Here is a 17,780-nt window from a genome sequence, read left to right on the forward strand (position 1 = left end):
TGTGGTAGTACATTTCGTTCTAAATATCTATGCAATGATACTAACAACACATAAACACATTTGTCGACTGCCTTCTGCTCGTAGCTCGTAGCTCGTACATATACATATATACATATACATATATACATATACATATAGATATACGAATATATACACTTACATTGGCTATTGGTGGCAGCAGCAGCAGCAGCAGCTTCAAGTCAGTGCACTCTTCGTTCATAAAGGAACATTTGTATGTAGGTAACCACTACGTACGCACGGTGGCACGGTTGTTCGTTTACACACGACGGCCAATAATAAGATAGAAAATGTCATTTCCTTGATTAGGTGACAGTGCTTTTTTACAAACGGTATTTTCCTACGGCGCGGCGATTTTCTACAAGTGCTGATAGTGAGATATTCCGCTGAGATAATGCTACGGTGAGCCGTAAATCTGTTTACATAAACGCGTAACACTTCCGTCCCTTTAAATTGATAACAAGTCCTTTTAACGTTGACAGAGCTTGTGCCAACGATGCACTCCCTCCGCGTTGCAACGAATTATAGTCAACGTCTTGTAATCAATGAAAATTTCGCTTTTTTGCTTCGACAGCTACATTTTCATTACACCCTGTTATTTCATATCCATTAAATGTCAATATGTCGGTATGTCCCGTCCAATAAGCGCTTATGAATAAACTTAAAGTGTCGATTATAAGCTTGATACCCTTATTGTTTTCGTAATATTGGTAAAAAGAGAATAAACGATATTTTCGTGCGTACATCTCGAGTATAGGTTAGAACGACAACGTACGGAACAAGTATCTCTCTTTGTCCATCGTTGTTTTGTCATTCTTTGCTGCCAGGATTCTTATTGTTTGTTGTTTACCCATTATTAGTGACTCTTTGATTTTGATGTATCGATACTGCGATGTCGTACTCGATCTTCGAACGTGTATCTGTATTTATAGCTAATCGTTTCTGTTGTTCTTCGATGTACTAACGAGTTTCTAATTTAATTATAGATGTCACACTACGATAGAAACCCAGGTAGTCAGAGATCTGCGGTGATCGACTACGAACGTCAATTCCAAGAGGATCTGGAACGTGCGCAAGCACTGAGTTTAGAGAGTCTTGCTCTTGAAAAATTTAAGCTGCAGAAACAACGCTCTGAATTCGGTAATATACGACAGAACAATGTAGAGAGAGGAAACAACATTGTACACGTTGGCACATCAGAAACTGACAATGCGCAGCACATTGAAAAGTAAACGAGGCTGTTAATATATATATATATATAAATAGTTACTCTGTAGAAACAATTCAATAGAAATTCTAAGTTTTAAAATGACAGATTTCAGTATAGAAGTCGACCGAGGCCAGGAGCCTTTAATACCAATCAATCTAAAAATGCTGTGATATTAGCACCACCGCCGATCCCATCTAGACGAAATTCAACGTCGGCTGCAACAAGTCAGGAACAATCTGACGACTTAATCAATTTTACCAGTCCGGTGAAACAGGATACCCTAACCGACTCGCTTTGTTCGCCACCGCCTGCTGCACCTTCGTCGTAAGATTTCGATTCCAATATTTCTATGGAATCGCGTCCAAGTCTGTCTAAATATAAATGAATAACGAATCTTCTTATTCGACAGAAAACCAGTAATAGAACCAAAATGGGAAACGCATCCCACGTTGTTGAAAAAGCAGGCGAGGGTAGCGCGTAGTAGTAGTTCTGCGGGTTATCATTCTAGAGACTTCCGATATCAGTCACTTTCCCCAGGTCCTGGATCTTCCACTGCACCTTGTACACCAGGGACTCCAAAAATTAGTCCCGTCATGTCGAGATCCAGTAGTATTAACAGTAATGTACCTGATATAACGCCACAAGTAAGTAGTCTTTGTCGGACCGTATGTTTGCGAACACGTACAATAACGATCCGAGCAATTTCAAACTCAATGGATTATTTTTTATTTTCATCTTTGTAATAATTCCATTGATCATTTTAATTACAGCCCGCATGGAATTTTTGTGATTTAAAAAATTATTTTCTTATCCAGGTATATTGCATGTAGTTGTGTTAAACGGAGTACTAGTCCAGTAGCAATAACTAGATGTAGCAGGTTTCAATTTATTAACACAAATTTTTTTTGTCTGCTAGATTTTGCAGTACGACCGGAGATTAAACATTTCTCCTAGGTCCTAGATTACATTGAAATTTCTCATTTGCAGATACCTCCATTGCCTATGAATTACAGACCGAGTACTACTTCTTCTGTATGTAATATTCAAAAGCCTACATTCTCTACTGACGACGAGCAGCTAAGCGTGTTAAAAGTGATAGAGAAGAAGCCAAATAATAATCTTATAGATTTGAGTTCTTTCGATCACGTTGAAGATAAGACAAACGTTCGAGTGAGCGTGTTGGAAGCGTTCGATCCACTACTCGTTAAGACTGAAAATCACGGCGATGTCGCACAAGGGCACAAGGATGGTAATCAGTTTTCGTTGCACCGCAATTGTCACATACACTTAAATCGGCGTACGAATATTTCTAAAGACGCGTATTTCGTGTGAACAGAGGCCCAATCGCAAGTTGCTGGATCGGTGTACGACCCGTTTGATCCATTCGATTACATGTACAACACAAACGAAAGCGTTAATTCGGATCCGGTATACGTTGCTGTGGAAAAGTCTGCTAAATCTCCAGCTCTATCCCCAGCAGCACCACCGCCGTTACCTCCCAGAAATTCATCTGCTTGGAACACCATCGAAAGGAGGAGAACTTCCTTGGACAGAAGGGTAAATTTCAAAACATTCTAAATTAAAGGTAAACGAAGAATTTTCTGTTTCGATTAATACTATTCAAGATACCCTGATTTTCATAGCAAAAACGACAAACTCGCTTGTACGAGAACGTTACGGTGAGAAAAACTAGATCGTCGCTATACGATTGCGATCTCAAAGCATTTCACGAAATGATGAAGTCTGTACGAGGTCAGTAAAAAATATATTATAGAATATATCATTTATCGTTTCTACGGTGATCGGGCTGTGTATTAATTAGCAAAATATGTGCAGGTGATTTTCCATTTAACGATCCCAGTACAAATATTGGACACGTGATCAGTCCAATGATGGAAAACTTATATCCCGAAGGCACAAGCATAAAATTGGTCGTACACCCTCAGTTAATGGATACCGATGAGAATACTCCGTCCATTTCATTTACATGTAACGGTAAGCCTTGAAAATCTGTTGAATGGGTATGCGATAATTTCCTAACAATATCCATAACCGTGACTTTTCAGTAAACTGTAGCGTTGAACATGTTATCCTTAACGTCGCCTGTTCTTTGGAAGACGAGGATACGGTAAATATAGAAAAATATTGTTTGAGAGTGTGGGGACTTGCCGAGTATTTTGCACCCAACACCACTTTAGCCCAGTACGAGTACATACATCAGTGTATTAAATTAGAGAAGGATATCGAATTAGCTATTCAGACAAAAGCACAGATTAAACGATCTATAGCTCGAACGGTAAGCGTTTATTTTGAAATTTAAGTTCAAATTCAAATTCAAAGTTGAATATTACAAATCACAATAATTCGTCGTACATTATTCGTTTTTCCATTAGCTCCAAGATGATAATCGTGACCAGTGTCTCAAATTAGAAGATATTCTTCCAAATGAGCCTGTTCAGCCCATTTCTTACGAAACGCTACTAATTTTGCTAGGTACGTGACTAAGAAGATAGTATCGTGATCAAGATACAAACGCATATAAAATACCGATAATGTTGAAGCGCAAGTATGCATTCTAATTAATGTTCTGCTACAAATTCTAGAAACCGTGGAGAAAGAATTGGAACGCGTCGAAACCGCTGCTATACAATTAGCGACCACGAACGACAGTTCAAGACTTTTACCACAATTACAACCCCGTGGCGTTGTTCAAGCGGTGAAAGCAGTGAGCGCACTGATGGGAAATATAGAAACATTCGAGATTACGGAAGCCGTCGATAATTTTGTGAACGCATGCTGCCAATTTTTACCCCAAGTTCACACAGCAAATATCGAATGCAAGAAACCTGAAATTTTACACGAGGATGGCGACTATTCAGTTGTGACGTTAAGAACGAAGTTTCCGGACGTAATTGGTTCCCACTGTCGTAAAATTCGAGATGCGATTCAAGATCTCGTGGAAACTTACTGCCACGCGTTTAGGGTCGATTTTGAATTAAGCAGCAAGCCGGAGTTTCCAACAAGTAACACCATTTGTTTATATTCAATTTTCTTTTATTAGAACCATTTCGATAATTTTACACCGTGGATATATATTTTGTAGACACTTTAATATCGTCTGACGTATTGGACACTGTATTGGTTCGCGTTGGAGCGTTGCATAGACTACCAGGATCATGGAAGCATGACGATTATATCGTCGCGGCCCAAATATTTCACGGAACTAGACCCGTTGGAAATCCAGTTTTGTCCGAACCCATGGCAGTCAGTTCTAATTTTTATCCTAGAATTTTATTTAACTTATGGTAATGTTATTTTGAGGATTACTCTTTGAAAACTGTACCTTGCTTGTCGAATCTAAATTGAACTTTTCATCGAAAAGGTTGGAGTTTCATGGGATAAGCGTATGTCAAGTACCAAGAGAAGCTAGATTGGTATTGGTTTTATACGGTCGAACTTTACAACCTACCGAACACGAATCAAATTCGTCTACGGAAAACACTATGCAAAAGGAGGAATTGGGCTGGGGAGCTATACAATTTTTTGATTACGAGGGGTAATGCATTAGCATCGAGCTACGACATTGGAAAACGCCTTGGAAAACCTTTCTCAATACATTTCTATAATTCCTTCGTTTTAGGGTTATGAGTCAAGGAAGTTTTTTCCTGTCATTATGGCCAGCGATCGCCGATAAAAGATTAGGTCCTGCTCCAACACCTGGAATTCATCCCCATGGGGATACGCATCCCATTATCGGTTTAGAGTTGCCCGATTACGGAGGAAGGGTATTGTTTCCGACGGAACTGAGAGATTATGATGTAGACTCTCTCGACTTCAATTCATTGGATCGAAATACTCAAGAGTTACTGATAGACATCACCCAGCAAACCACATTCTCAAGGTATAGGATTTTTATTTAATCTTTCGTTTTTGTTGTTAGCATCTTTAACATTCTCGGTTTCTTTTTTTATCGTGTTTCACGTGTTTCTCGTGTTCACAGACCACTCATCGAAGAAAGAGAAATATTATGGGAGAAACGTCATTATTTGCACGATATACCGGAAGCTTTGCCTAAAGTACTTCTAGCTGCACACAGCTGGGACTGGGCATGTCTGCCCGATCTTCACGCGTCCCTTCGAGTATGGAATCCTTTGCCCCCGGTACAAGCTTTACAATTGCTACTGCCTTGGTAATTTCATGTCTACAACAAACAACTAGAACCAATATTGTTTATAACTGAAGTAATCATAGGATACTGCGTAGCTTTCCAGACATGAAAGTTCGAGAGATGGCAGTCGTTTGGATCCGAGAATTGAGTAACGATGAACTCGTCGACTATTTACCGCAATTGTTGCAAGCTTTAAAACACGAAACATACGAGACCTCGGCCCTTACAAGATTTCTATTGGAACGGGCATTACTTTCGCCGCGAGTAGCGCATCATATCTATTGGCTATTAACGCAAGCGTTACCGGGACAGAGTCCTCAGGTATTAATTTCACGATAGTTGAACGATGATCGTGGACAGTAATCAATTCACTATTCTACCGTTGAAAAATTATCGAAATGATTTCTTAACGCGCGTGCGCATCTTTCAGAATTCTGCCGAAGCTACTCCGGAAGATGACAAAAATATTAGTTACGCGCGTTATCATAGAAGGTTACAGCTGATGCTGAGAGCATTGTTGGCTGTAATTGGGGATGCACTGAGGAACAGCTTTCTCACGCAACAACTGCTGGTTAAAGTATGCGTTTCGAATAGTCTACCTTGCGAACTTATACACATGTACACATTATACACGTATATGTATATAGGTGGTATATACATACACACATATAGGTAACGACATCGTGTTAATATTTTTATAGAATTTACACGAAGTAGCAGAAAATATAAAACAAACGAAAGAGTCGTTACGACTGGACGCGCTAAAAGTTGGTTTGCAAAATATACACTGTCAGCTAATGGAAGATGACGGTACTTGTCTGCCGTTGTCGCCCAGCAAACAAATATTTGGTATAAATGTGCAAACCTGTTCGTATTTTCCATCGTTCACTCTTCCATTGAAAATCAATTTCATTAGCAGCGACGACGTTGTTTGTCCAGCGATTTTTAAGGTATGTTTGTCGTGCGAGCGATCGTTTCGCCGCAAATCGATCATTATTTTTGAGTTTATGCTAAATTGATTTTCAAGGCCGGCGACGATTTGCAACAAGACATGCTAACTCTCCAAATGGTTCGTATAATGGACAAACTTTGGCTGAAGGAGGGTCTCGATTTGAAAATGGTGACGTTTGCCTGCGTGCCTACTGGTCACAAACGTGGAATGATCGAAATGGTAGTGGACGCGGAAACACTAAGAAAAATTCAAGTCGAATTCGGTCTAACTGGTTCGTTCAAAGACCGGCCGATCGCCGAATGGTTGGCGAAGCACAATCCTTCGGAGCTGGAGTACGAAAGAGCTGTCGAGAACTTCACCGCGTCTTGCGCGGGCTACAGCGTGGCCACGTATATATTAGGAATTTGCGACAGACACAATGACAATATCATGCTAAAAACGTCAGGTCATTTGTTCCATATCGATTTTGGAAAGTTTTTGGGCGATGCGCAAATGTTTGGCAACTTTAAAAGGTAAATATCCAGAATACGTAGATACATGTACTTGTGTACATTGAAGGCATCGAATGCATCGAACCGTCCATCGTTTATTCGTAATTCAAATTTACTTTATTGTAATTTTTATTTTCAATAGAGATAGAACACCGTTCGTGTTGACCTCTGACATGGCGTACGTTATAAATGGTGGAGACAAACCGTCAGCCAAATTTCATCATTTTGTGGATCTGTGTTGTCAAGCGTTCAACGTCGTACGAAAACATGGAAATCTTATTCTGCATCTTTTCGGTCTGGTATGCTTATTCATTTTCTCTAAATCGTATCTTTGAATACGAAGCCTAAGTCGAATTTTGACATTAATACGCTACTGCGAGATAGCTTTATATTCTCTGCAATGAGATTCTTTTCAAAACGTAGAATCATATTTTTTACTTGATTTGTACTTACACAATGATAGAAGCCACAATTCTGTTATGAAAACGAAACGAAACCGCAACGGAAAAACTTATCCACGCGCTTTATCAGAAACCGGTCCCCTATCTTACTAAACTGTACGCGATGTGTTGTTAATTAGCTTTTATCGTCCGAGCTCTCGTAATATCATAAACTGTGCTGCAGTTTGAATTAATTAAGAGCAACGCTGAACACGTTTCAGAACTAATAGTTTGGACCGATCATTCGAATAATTGTTAATGCAATGTGATTTTGTGCGTAAGAAAATTTACTTACCGAGTATTAAAAAAAAAAAAAGTGTAACCGAAAGCGCGAGGCGTGAGGCGTGAGGCGTAAGACTAGCCAAGCCAAGCCAAGAAATGGATAGTCTTCTACCTCGACAAACTAATGCGTCGCTTTCGGCGAAACAGAGGATCATAGAACGGAAACTCTGCAACATCGAGATCAAGGAATTTCTGAACAAATCTAACATGAACGACTACATAAATTCACAGATGACTTCATCCGGTATTCCTGGCGTGACCATTGACGCGGTTAGCTATGTACAAAAAGCTCTTCTTCCCGATCAAACGAATCCCGAGGCAGCCGCGACCTTTGCACGAATGATCGAAAGCTCCTTGAAAAGCTGGTTCACGCAGTTCAATTTCTTCTTGCATAATTTAGCACAACTGAGATTCTCAGGCGATCACAACGACGGAGCATTGTTGTCGTTCATTCCACGCACATACACGTAAGTCGTTTCTAATTACAATGATCATTAACGATAAAATACTTGGTACAGTTCTAACGGACGACAAATGAATTAAATGAATAATCATTCGAATGCTGCAGAATGCAACAAGAGGGTCAACTGATAAGCGTTCAAGTACACGGGTATCAGAAACGATACGACCCTGAAAAATATTACATGTATATCCTGCGCATACAACGAAAGGGTCACGCAGATCCCACTTATTTATTTCGATCGTACAAAGAATTCTGTGAATTTTATCAGAAACTGTGCATCCACTTTCCACTTGCAAAAGTTGCCAGGTAAGCAACCATACGCTCTCACACAAATTTTCTGATAGCGCTACTTGTCGATCGCTTAATAGAACAAAAAAAAAAAAAAATCCGCGTGCATTGTCCTTTTGCGAAAGCATATCTTTATTTCAATTTCATATTTGTCAACTAATAATTGGCGAATGTCTCGTGCACTAATTCAATTCTTGCTTCGTACGTTGCATAATTTTTTCGTTTATACATATTATATTTAGCGACACCCGATCCAGTGCGTCTACTGCTTCATCTATATTCAGACTATCATTTTTTTTTTTGACTTGTTCGTTTCTTTTTAATGCGACGTATTTGGATTTGATCGTTTCGAATCAGTATCGGTTGTGTTCTTTGAACGATCCTTAGCATTCTTCTCGGATGCACTAGAATCGCTTGGAGAAATTTTTTTGTAAAATTCCGGATTGGGTAACTTCGATGTTCCATGTTGCATCGTTATCTGTGCACGGAATCGTGAGAGACCCATTTCTAGTTTTTCAAATTCGCCTGGAAAAGAATAGAATGCACTAACTATCAAATTATGATATTAATGTATCGTAGCAGTACATACCTACAAGAATAATTTCCTCTCTAAACTTTTCTGTTACCTCCACGTACACCTCACTGTATAGAATTGTTGCAACAACTGTACAGATGTACGACGAAGTAAATGTATATTATATTTTTGCTTTCGATCGCAAAGTATTTTGTATCTTCATTGTCAGCTCTGAATTGTGTTATCACCTGGCATGCTATCTAATCAGATGAAAATCTTTGATACAGAATACATTTCCTTCAAAACAAATATTTCGATTTATTTATACGTAGGTACGTCGGTTTTTGTAACAAAATGTTTACATCGTTATTAATATAATTTTTTTCGTACAATACAGTTTACCTAGTGGGATAAGCGTTGGAAGGTCCAATATAAAACAAGTCGCCGATAAACGTCGAGCAGACATTGAAAAATTTCTGGTGAGCTTGTTTAAAATGGCTCCAGAAATTTCACAGAGTGATTTGGTATACACATTTTTTCACCCACTACTGAGAGACCAACAAAATGCTGACATTCATTTGCGTAAAGTGAAAGGTACGGTGAAACTTCTAAAACGTAATCATGAACAAAATTAAAGGCTCAAAAAGATGTTTCGTTATCTTTCTTTCTTTCTTTCTTTCTTTCTCGGACTAGTTGGCAATTGGTGGACCGAAAAAAGGGTCAGAGAAAACGTACAAAGCGGGCAAATTAAAATGTCGCTTCACTATACGCGAGGAGCGTTTTACGTGATGGTCCACCATGCGAGGGGTTTGCCGAAAGTTGCTAATGGTCAAGAACCAAATACTTATGTGAAAGTCTATCTTAAACCCGATCCAACGAAGAAAACGAAACGAAAAACAAAAGTTGTGAAAAAGAACTGTCATCCTTCGTTCATGGAAATGGTAATAGATTAGGATAATCGATTATTTCTCTTCTGAATCACTCATTAGAATCGTATATGTATTGTATAGAAATAGACTGTTTCTCGTGTACAATATGAATCTGTTTGTCACAGTTGGAATACCGAATGTCTTTGGATGTTATTAAAGAAAGAACGCTAGAAGCCACGATATGGAACCATGACACTCTTCAGGAAAATGAATTCCTTGGTGGAATACGTTTACCGCTTGGCCGTATGGAATTAACCAATGAAATAATCGAATGGTTTTCACTGGGAAGTATTCGATGAAAGAACCTATGGAAATTTCAAAACTATATAAATGCTCACGAAAGTTAGATCTATAAATTTCCACTTTATCGCACAATACTAACGATAGTATTTCTATCATAGAGACGTTAATAGTACAATGAAAAGATAGTCTCCACGATGTCGTTACAATCGTCGTTGAAGCATACTTTCACGTTCGGTGATAAAATTCATTCTAAAACCGTATTTAATCGAAAACGAGACGGGCATATTTCATAAAATTATTCTGCCTTTGGAAAAAGCGGTCGATATGTTAGAGACAACTTCTTTATTGAATATCCGAATGCCTAAACGCAAAAAGGCTATAGAAATCGTGTAGTTTACAGACACACACATACACACCCACGCGCACACACTTAAACACACACACGCACACACCTACGATTATATTATAAAATTATTCGGGTCTGCAATGACGATTCTATTAGTGAAATTTCATAAGAACGTTTATTTATTCTACTTTTGCCAAGAAATAATCTCTGCCAATTGTAAATAGATTCGAAATAAATTACGGCATTGTTGCGAATTGAATACAATGATTCCTAAATAGATGTGTTAGACAATATAAAATTTATGTATAATAAATTTTACCGGTATATAGTTCTTTGTCTGCGATAGTAAGCGTATCAGGTGATGAAAAGACAGTTTTTACTTTCATATGAAAATTTGAAATGATGTATACAAAAATAATCAAACTATCTTTCAATATACAATGATAATTATATTAAACAAGTTATAAATGTCACTGTATTCTATAAATATTCGTTATGCAAGAAAGGAGAATGAAGTTATGTAAATATGCTTTTACACGTATCGATAATTTTGCAATTATTTTTTACACACTGTGAATACGCGTGAACATTGTTCTTTTTTCTTTCTTTTTAACTAAGCACAGAGCTATTATAAGGAAAATGAAGGTTCGTGTTGATACATTGCTGACGAGTATTTCTCCGAAATTCATTTAACTTTATCATCACAGCTATAATGATATTTTTGTATTGAAAGTTTTTCAATTTCTGACTTACCTCCGCTGCGAAACGAAGAATTTTATTGTCCGGATCGAGTCGTAGAATCAACGACACTATGAAACATAAAGAAGACATATGCCTAATCTACTCTCCTGTTGTTAGTGTATTAATATATAATTTTAATTTCTTCTCTAACCTTAATTTTTGTTATAAACATTTGTCTGATACAGCGAATTCATTTATATAATATAAGTCGACGTTCTTTCTTTTCAATTATACGGACTCTGATATTATATTTATATAGAAAATTATTGTTAATACGTAACAACGATTTACGTTAGCTTTTGCATTATTTTTTTAAGAATAATCTTCAATTACAATGCTTTTGCATATGCTTCTCGTCTACAATTACCTCTAAGCCTATACAAATTTTAGTAATTTATTTGTAAATCGTACACAAATCACAATCGATACTGCGAGATAGAAAAATCGAGAAAACGCAAATGATTCTAATAACTTTATTGTATTTCTATGGGAGATTCAAAGTATTACTCGTTGCGCGCGAATAACTTGGTGCAACGCACCGCATAATTCCAACGATTTATTAATTACTCCTCGATTTGTAATGTGACATTAAAAGCTTCGTAATAAATCGTGTCCTATCGTATTTAATAGACCTTTCTTGGATGCTTAGTGTTTAGTAATTAGACGCATACTATACAATTATACAATTTTATTGAATAAAATTTTATCAAATAAATTAATAAACGAAGCTGTACATGATACTTTATTGAAATTTTTACTCTTTCTTTTCTATTTTTTGTTGTTTTTCTGTATCGTTTACAAAGAAATGTATTCGTTATAAGTTATAAGTTTATAGCTTCAGGACAAAATACATTTACCGGCGATTCCATGGTTTACTTCGAATTTCAAGTTTTATCGGTAAAATCGTGCACTGCGTGCCCGGAAAGATCTACGACTTTCTCGATAGTGGCTTTACAAAAAAAGCATTCTCTCGTGTTGAAAAGATGTTGATCGATACACGTACGGCACGTCTGATGACGACAGGGCTCGAACGTTACCGCGATAGGATACGCGTAACAAATCGTACAAACATCGTCATCGTCCGTCAAAACTTTCGAATCGGGCAGGATGGATTGGCAATGCTCCAGATACTCGATCATTTCTTTTACTTGGATTATTTCGTCTTTCGACACGTCGTTCGGATCTGCGACAAACAACGAAACAGTGAATCGCGTATCGAATAAATCACGCTAAATGCACGCGTACACTTACACATTTCGAACGAGAAAGGCTTAAAGATCTGCTCGCTTTTGCTTGTAGATTTTGTACCGCCCAATAGAAAATGGAGAGAACTCGGTTGAAAACTGGGCTCGATCAACAAACTTCGTGTGACCTTTGGCACCTCCTTTGTATTTTTCGCTACGAAAATTACGGTAATTTTTGAATTTGAATTTGAGTTTGATCGTACGTGGCAATAATAATTTCTTTCGATGAACGATACGAATGTATGCATACATTTAAAGTTAACCATATCATCGTTCAGTAGAGCTAACAGTACGCCTGTAACTGCTGCCAGTATTGGAAAGTGATCCACCGTATCCAAACCTGGTATTCTCAGCGAAACAACCTGCTGGAAACAATTGGTTTGCGAGCTTATTCTGTTCAACACTTGGCACAGTAGCTGCGAAACAACAGAGTCACGATTAGAAAGAAACTGAACAAGTCTGAGAATGAATAATGTTGCCGTGCGTAAACAAAACATACCTGACACAGTCTAGACAGCAGGTGGTCGCCGGAAGATTGCGCGGTACTGTTAAAAATACTTGGTGCCACCGTGACGATCATCTCCAAAACGTGTAGCAAGGATGTGGCCAACACGAAGCACGTGTCAAATATTTTCAGTGCTTCCGTACCAATGGCTTCTGTCGCGCCCGTTGTCGACGCGACGTCGTAAATCTCTTGCACGATTCTGATAAATTGGGAAAAAGACCAATTCGCGTGATTTAAAAGAAAATTTAAATACTTGGTGGACTCTTGAGGATTCTCCAGCAGCACGTCTCTTACGTGATTCTGGTATACAGCGGACGGACAAGGCTCTAAAGAATCGGGAGTAGAGATTAGTAAGGGAACCACCGTACCGTGGTATTATCCAATTCGTAAGGAACTACGCGTATTCGCAGAAAACAAAAAACATGTATACCTGTAGGCTGTAAGATCTCTTGATGTAGTTTCAGCTCAATTCTCTCCGAGAGATGCGGACTCTTTACGTATCGAAAAGCAAATCCGCTGCCGTGCCAAAATCTAACTAGGATCCAAGTCGATTGGGTCCACGGCCCATCGTCCACGTACGTCTTTAGGAGTTTCCTGACAAGGTTTTTTCGGCTTTCTTCCTGTATGTTTTCTAATGCCTTCAACGTCAGCGGATTAATTACAAAACAGGATAAAGTTATGGCCAGCGTGATTTTCGATTTTGCATAGACTATTCGAGGATCCATGAAGCTCTCGCAAAGGAACACGGCTACTTGTTGAAGCATTTCTCGGTATCCTGGGATGTTTTCGATACGCACCGTTGGGTACATACGGTTCCGCAGTGTTTTGTACAAATCGGCTAGCGCGTCCAGATAAAAGATCGGAGTGAAGCTAAACAGGTTCCCTTCTTTGCTGGCATTGTTCAAGGTCAGAGTGACCACCTGCAAAAGCCACGCGAATTGCGCTTGCTTCTCCTCCGTATAGAGGACCGCGCGAACCCATGCCATGTGTACCGCTTGCTCCGTCAATTTCGAATTGTACACGTTTATCAGTCGCGACAGTTCCTCTCGAATCGCACGAGAATCGGGATCCTCGTTGTCCTTGATTTGCTCCAGCTGCGCCTGAGCGTCCTCCAAAGCAGTTATGTATTCGGACATGTTATTCCTGAGAAGCGTCACGTCCGCCAACTGTTTCCTCGCTACTACTTGATAAAATAAAATAATGCTGTCGAGCAATTCCAACAACGACGCGGCTGGGTCTAACGGGGCCGTTTGCAGCGGCTTTCTGGTTTCCGTCACGTACGAACAACCTCTGAGTCCTTCGAAGATGAGCATCGAGACTCGAGTCTGTTCCTGTGACACGACCACTTCGTAATCCGATCCTAATTGCTCTACCAGTTCGCTCTTAAAAGTTTTGTTCAAGTACGACAACGCTCCTCCCAGCCTCTCAATCGTAAAGTAATCGATCGACGCATCGTAGAATGGCCTGCCAATTTACAAGGAAATCCATCGATCGACCGCGATCTAATGACGATTACGCGTGCACAAGGGTTTTCTTTACCTGCACGGCACGTAAACAGGAGACGTTCCTACTTCTTTGTCCCACAAAATTTGGAACGCGGTCAGTAGCCGGTGAAAACAAGACAACGCGATCGGCAGCGGGACCTGAAACGTTGATTGTTACTATTATTATTATTATTATTATTATTATTATTATTATTTGAAATACCGAGATATACTTACGCAATTAGATATAATACTCTCTTTGATGAAATGACGAAATTTCCTCAGGAATATGGTTCTTGAGGTCGGCCTCTTTTCACTACCATCGGAATTATCGAGAAATGCTACTAGTAAGTCCGTTTGCACTTTTTCCAGTTCTACGAAATTGCATCTGACAGTAATGGCGACATATACGAACAAACAAACAACTGTAAAACCATGGAAAATGGAAAATGTGTCGTACCAAATGTGGCAGCTTTAATTTTTTCGCATGCTTCCAAATAACTGGTTTTATTCGCTTGGAAGGTCGAATCCGCAGAACGCATTTCCCACCATACATTTTCTACCACGTTGGTGAAACCTTTCTCGTCTAACGGCTTGATGTCTATGAAATCTGCGAATCTTACTCGATCGAAGAGCAAGTATTGCAGTAAATATTGACGAGTCGGCGTGTGCCGACAAATATTCGTCAACAGATGCAAGCTTTTAAATTGATCAGGATATTCCAACACCGATGAAACGTGTTTGAATATGGAGAGCAAGTAAAAGACTGTATTTTCTAAAAACGCTTTCATTTCATGGTCTTCGAGAAATGCCCAGAACAGATCTAAGCACGTCAACAACGTGAAAGCATCACGCTCCAAAAGTTGTTGCATAAACGGGATCACGACGCATTCCGTGATATACGGAATAGCAATTAGAGGTCCAATATGCTTCGAAACCGATCTCGACAGACACATTAAAAAGATTGAAACGCTCGTTCCATCGGGTAACGTGCTCCGCTCATCGGAGTATTGTTCCTTCTTCAACTGTTCTATTATCCTTTGAAGCCGATTAAACAAGTAGGTAGCTTCGATTATTTGTTTTGTCGGAGCCAACTGCAGCGGTTCATACGCTTCCACGGGATATTGCATCGGCGTGGACCCAAAATTTGCTTTTACATTTTCCTCGAACGTGAGGCTGACCGTTGGAAAGTATGCGATACCGGCACCCATCGTAATATTCTCGAAGGCTCTTCCCAAGTCTGTACCGTTCCTATAAAAATGAATTATTCCATTGTCCATATCTAGCGCGCACCCGATAATGTCTCCTGTATGCCACGATTCTCCATATCTTTCAGTGGATACGTTCCATTTTCTCATCAGATTTCCATTATAAGCGTACGAGTTCATAGTGTCCCCTGAAGGAGATATAACGTTAAATGAAAATATTGTCTAAGAATGTCTCACAATAGTTTTGTTATTCTACAAAATTTCGTATAGTTTCTTCCACTAGTTAAGGATTAAATCAAAGTACGATATACCAACGCCGTTCCCTTGATTGAATCGACAATTGATAGTGCTCCAGCCAATTTGCATAACTCCTCTAGATCCAAGCTGCAATTCGTACAACCACTTTCCTTTGAAAACTGCTGTGTTTGCTCTCAATGTACAGAATCTAGTCTTTGAAGTGACGCAAAGTCCATCTTCTGAAATCGTAGAGAATCCTGTACGAGTCGATACATCGAATGCTACCACGTCCGGACCTACTCGTCCTTCTCTGTCGTCTCGAACGATTGGTATCGAGGCAAGGGTAGTTTCAATATATTCATCTAGTAAAATTAAAGCATCGGATATTCTAGAAAATGGAAATAACTAAAGTTCGTACAGGGTTATTCTATTAGAAAAATAGAATAGTAAGAAATTACCTGGAACCCTTTGAGTCTAGGGGCACATCTTGTCCAAAAATATCTTTAATGATTTCCTCGATTTCCATGTTTAAAGGCTCTAACCAGAGCAGAGAACTTGCACAATTTTGACAATATATTGAAAGCAAGTTGTTCACAGAATACCGATCGGGTACAACGATTTCCTTCGATGCATCGATAAGTCAATCTTAAACGAAGAAGGTTTAATAGTCATTATCGTACTATATTCTTTACTCGTTCAATTTGTCAATATGTAAATAATGTAGATTTTCAAACACCAATATAAACATAAACAATCGAGGTGAATCTTGAAAGTGTGAATACCGACAGAAACAGTAGAGCAAAAAGCAACTTCACACCACACTTAAACATTAAATAGCAATATATTGTCGCAGACAAATATACCTTGTTTCTGACGTGATATACCATAATAACATTACGTAACATATTGTAATCCGTATTATGGTTTAATTATGATATAACTAACATTTTTATCCATTTTGAAACAGGTATTTAGATACATATGTATTCGTATCGAGTATTTGTTGTGCGTAGTTACACATGATTTAGTCAGAGAGGAAATGAGAGTGCTCACGCTCACGTTTTAGTGTCCCCACTTTTCCTGCATCAACTTTTTAGCCTGGATCAGAACCTGCATCTTAACTTGTAATCGAGCTAACCTAACCTGCAATCGAGCCGATTAGTGTACGGGATTCTGCCGCTGAGTGGCGCCACGTACATCTTCCGACAAAATCTGCGAACAGCGCCATTACCTCGTAGTGGCAAAACGCCCAAGCTTGTAGCCGATTAGTTTCCGGGTTTCCACCGCCAGGTGGCGCTAGCGGTACCAATGCCGGTTACTCGGTCGGTAACGTTTGGCTAGCAGTTTGAGCGTTTCGCCGCTACGTTCTAGTGGCGCTATTTACAAATTTTCAGGACCAGATGATTCCTGCCGCTTATTGCACTACCCCTTATGGGAATATCGGCAATAATCACTTGTTCTGTTCTTTAGGGGTAGGATATTAACAGAGAGGATATTCACCGAGTATAATTCACAGAGTAGGATATTAACCTGGAATTGTTTCTTTCGCCATATGTTTGCTGTATTTTGCGTTTCTTTTTGTTCATGTACTTTCCATATAGAAACAATTTAGTTGGAACATTCTGTCGCTAGATGGCAAGGCCGTACTACTGCCAAAGTCCAATTTTTTCAATAAAAATGAAAAAAAATCAAGAAAAGACTATTTTCAGAAACACCATTTTCTAGTTTTGCGTTTCGAGAGTGTACGAGTGGATGAGCCAGATCAGAATCCAGAAGAGTACCATTTTTGTGACGATTGGTAAATTGTGCTAGTGCTTTGCGTTTTCTTTTGATTTGATTTCCTAAATTCCTATCAGCTGGCGATACAATGTTGCGACGCGATATGCAAGTGGCAAGTAACAAGCAGCAAGCGACAACCAGTAGATATGGTAAGATGCATCGCGAAACCGATAATGGGACTCTAAAGTTCGACGAACGTGCTACCAGTTCGAGCGTTTAACCATAGATTTCGCAAAGC

The 17,780-nt window shown here is 39.1% G+C and overlaps 2 protein-coding genes across 4 annotated transcripts; one reads left to right on the forward strand and one right to left on the reverse strand.

Moving 5' to 3' along the window:
• Positions 1 to 209: 209 nt before the first annotated feature.
• Positions 210 to 11,692, forward strand: Pi3k68d (phosphatidylinositol-4-phosphate 3-kinase catalytic subunit Pi3K68D). Of its 3 annotated transcripts, XM_076789564.1 has the most exons (26): positions 216 to 420; positions 1,005 to 1,246; positions 1,334 to 1,552; positions 1,638 to 1,872; positions 1,999 to 2,043; positions 2,216 to 2,477; positions 2,565 to 2,785; positions 2,872 to 2,980; positions 3,065 to 3,223; positions 3,295 to 3,524; positions 3,622 to 3,721; positions 3,832 to 4,251; positions 4,332 to 4,533; positions 4,611 to 4,784; positions 4,869 to 5,129; positions 5,229 to 5,417; positions 5,492 to 5,717; positions 5,827 to 5,973; positions 6,098 to 6,346; positions 6,424 to 6,860; positions 6,982 to 7,138; positions 7,793 to 8,028; positions 8,130 to 8,330; positions 9,224 to 9,420; positions 9,520 to 9,767; positions 9,881 to 11,692. In XM_076789564.1, exons 2-26 carry the CDS (start codon positions 1,005 to 1,007, stop codon positions 10,052 to 10,054), a joined length of 5,340 nt encoding a protein of 1,779 aa, XP_076645679.1. In that variant the 5' UTR covers positions 216 to 420; the 3' UTR covers positions 10,055 to 11,692. The 3 variants fall into 3 exon arrangements, with proteins under 3 accessions (XP_076645681.1, XP_076645679.1, XP_076645680.1); XM_076789565.1 differs by lacking the exon at positions 1,999 to 2,043; XM_076789566.1 differs by lacking the exons at positions 7,793 to 8,028; positions 8,130 to 8,330; positions 9,224 to 9,420; positions 9,520 to 9,767; positions 9,881 to 11,692 and adding an exon at positions 7,501 to 7,649 and having other exon boundaries at positions 210 to 420.
• On the reverse strand, positions 11,390 to 16,601 carry LOC143355078 (E3 ubiquitin-protein ligase RNF123). The gene is made up of 10 exons (XM_076789572.1): positions 16,222 to 16,601; positions 15,838 to 16,125; positions 14,779 to 15,714; positions 14,556 to 14,692; positions 14,374 to 14,477; positions 13,265 to 14,298; positions 12,829 to 13,160; positions 12,580 to 12,745; positions 12,337 to 12,483; positions 11,390 to 12,268 (listed from the first exon to the last, which is right to left on the reverse strand). Exons 2-10 carry the CDS (start codon positions 15,890 to 15,892, stop codon positions 11,970 to 11,972), a joined length of 3,210 nt encoding a protein of 1,069 aa, XP_076645687.1. The 5' UTR covers positions 15,893 to 16,125; positions 16,222 to 16,601; the 3' UTR covers positions 11,390 to 11,969.
• Positions 16,602 to 17,780: the final 1,179 nt, after the last annotated feature.

The sequence above is a fragment of the Halictus rubicundus genome, chromosome 6 (genome assembly GCF_050948215.1).
Source record: "Halictus rubicundus isolate RS-2024b chromosome 6, iyHalRubi1_principal, whole genome shotgun sequence".
Classification (NCBI taxonomy): domain Eukaryota; kingdom Metazoa; phylum Arthropoda; class Insecta; order Hymenoptera; family Halictidae; genus Halictus; species Halictus rubicundus.